The sequence below is a fragment of the Opisthorchis viverrini genome, assembly GCF_000715545.1.
Source record: "Opisthorchis viverrini unplaced genomic scaffold opera_v5_50, whole genome shotgun sequence".
Taxonomy (NCBI): Eukaryota; Metazoa; Platyhelminthes; class Trematoda; order Opisthorchiida; family Opisthorchiidae; genus Opisthorchis; species Opisthorchis viverrini.
This window is the reverse complement of record NW_008751706.1, coordinates 1-2,318: the sequence shown is the minus strand read 5'-3', so window position 1 is coordinate 2,318 and position 2,318 is coordinate 1. Positions and strand designations below refer to the sequence as shown.

The 2,318-nt window shown below is 45.0% G+C and overlaps 1 protein-coding gene across 1 annotated transcript in view; it reads right to left on the bottom strand.

Moving 5' to 3' along the window:
- Positions 1–933, bottom strand: part of T265_03460 (hypothetical protein) — a gene marked incomplete at both ends in the record, with an annotated part of 17,103 nt that extends 16,170 nt beyond the window's left edge. Inside the window, one exon of the mRNA XM_009167960.1 lies at positions 774–933. Within this exon, the coding sequence (XP_009166224.1) occupies positions 774–897 (124 nt within the window). The remainder of the gene's footprint in view (positions 1–773) is intronic.
- Positions 934–2,318: the final 1,385 nt, after the last annotated feature.

The window sequence follows — 2,318 nt, the reverse complement described above, 5'->3', positions numbered from 1 at the left end:
TGAGACGCCACCTTCATCTCTACCCGTATCATTTCACTTTATTACAAAACATCACGGAAGAAGACAGGTAGCAACGTGTCACGTTCGCTAACTGGCTGCTGAACAATAAAGAAATCGTTCCCAACATTTTATGGAACGATGAAGCAAATTTTTCTGTGGATGGCATAATCAACAAGCAAAATTGCGTGAAACGGTCCCGTGAAGCTCCTCACGAGTACCTCACCCATAATCTCCATCTCTGTGTGTGGATGGGATTCTCCTGAAAGTGTCTCCTGCGTCCCTTTTTCATTGATGCTACGGTTTCCGGCGACAGTAACCTCCATATGCTGCAGACGCAAGTTATTCCGCAACTCAAGCAGCACAAGAATTCATCGACTGTCTTTCCACCAGTTGGCGCTCCACCCCACTACTCACCATTCCTTAAATTAGTCTGATTGTTCCAACTTGAAATACATACTGAGCAAGAAAGATGGAATTTGTCAAAATATAGGTAGCTCAGGTGCGTTTACTGATGGTTGATTGGATGAAAAGGGAGAGAGAGCGGTTGTGTAAGAACTTCACCCCAGGTGAGCTCATTTTGATCCAAACCGAATGATTAGTACTTCATTTTCAGCCTGAAGAATATTGGCCATAAAAGCACCAGTGCGGTACCACGAACTGTTCAGGATATACCGTCAGCTGAGTAGGCTCTCACGTAATTTCAATCAATTCAAATGCAATGCTTAACAAAAGCCTGATCGGGGGACAAAATACACGAGATTACTGAAACTCACGCAGTCCGTTGCTCTCCATTCTTGAAGACGTATTCACCGTGTCACCGAACAAACAATATCGGGGCATACGTTGTCCGACCACACCAGCACAAACGGGTCCTGAAAGTGGATGATAGAGAAGCATCAAAAACCGTCGCCAGTTTTCCAAGGTGAAGTATGGCTGTGGTACAAAAGAAGTCAGATTTGGACGCCAGAGCAATTACCCGGAAGGGACTGCCCTTGGTGGTGGTATTAGTGAAAGCAACAAATGGGAAATGGACAACAAAAGAAAAAATACGCAAACAGCAAAGTTAGCAGCTACCGCAATCAAACAAGTGACCCCGAGAAGGCTACCAAAAGGGAGACGTTCCAACTATTGTCCTGGGGTCAAAGAGGATGGCTTTCAGGCTCAGCATTCAATTACCTTCGAGGATCTTTGTGCTTTGTCCTTACCTTGAACGGAAAAGTGCAACAGGTCGGAAGTGCGAGAACTTGCTCAATAATGTGCATAATAATGCGCCATTTCCAGGACTAATCAGGTACGTATAGTCCCCGAGGGTTCTCCGTGTTCTACAAGCAAACCAAAAGTTTTCGCAACTGATGAAGTTAAGCACGGGGACTACATGTACCTGACAAGCCTGGAGAAGGACGAAAGAGGTTGTCGAAGAGTTTTCAGCAACCTTCAATGCCATCACGGAAAATTATATTGCGACATCCCCGAGCATGGGGCGGTGTTCGTGCAGCACACGCAGCTGAAGGATACGATAAACCAGAATGCCAGTTGAATCTCTCGTTTTTGTACTAGCGTAATTTGCTAATGAGCATAATTCGCTCATAACTGGCCCTTGTTTTCCCAAATACGAGGGCCATCTTTGGAAAGTACACATGTTAGGTCCTTGTTGAAGGAATAAGGCCGTCATCTGCCTTGATAAGATCAATTGTGGGGTTAAGTAAGCACAAACGACAAACCAGATGCTTGCGAATGCTAGAGTCAAACCAATGTACTTTAGAGTTAACAGTGTGGATCTTGGATCGTCTTGGTCCGTGGTGACCTTTTTGTGTGGCCTACCAAAAAAAAGATTCTTTTGCCCCCCCCCCCAGGGAGTGTAAACATTCTTTGATGAATTGGACAGATTCCAATTTCACGCCGGTTCCATAACGGCAGAAAACATAAACTATTGTCGAGAAATATACTCATTTGCAAATCAATTTGGTTGTCACGAGAGACTCAGCTGAATCTCTCGTCTATGGTGTTCTACAACTGAATGTGCTGTACACAGGCCGCCTCATGTTTCAGTTGGCACGATATTCCAGATATCGATGTATATTTTCATAAAGGAAACTACTCACAAGGTTGCTAAAAACTCTTCGACAGCCCACGACCGGTTTTGCCCTTCTACTTCGGGCTCATCAGGTAGGCGCAGTCCCCGGGTTTCCGTCAACCTTATGATCTACTTGAACCCAAATTACGGGTAGGGAAAAAACCGAGAATGTGGCATTCTCACCAAACGTGAGAAAGCCCAGACTAGATCACCGAGCAACTATAATAGATGTCAGCATAGTCTC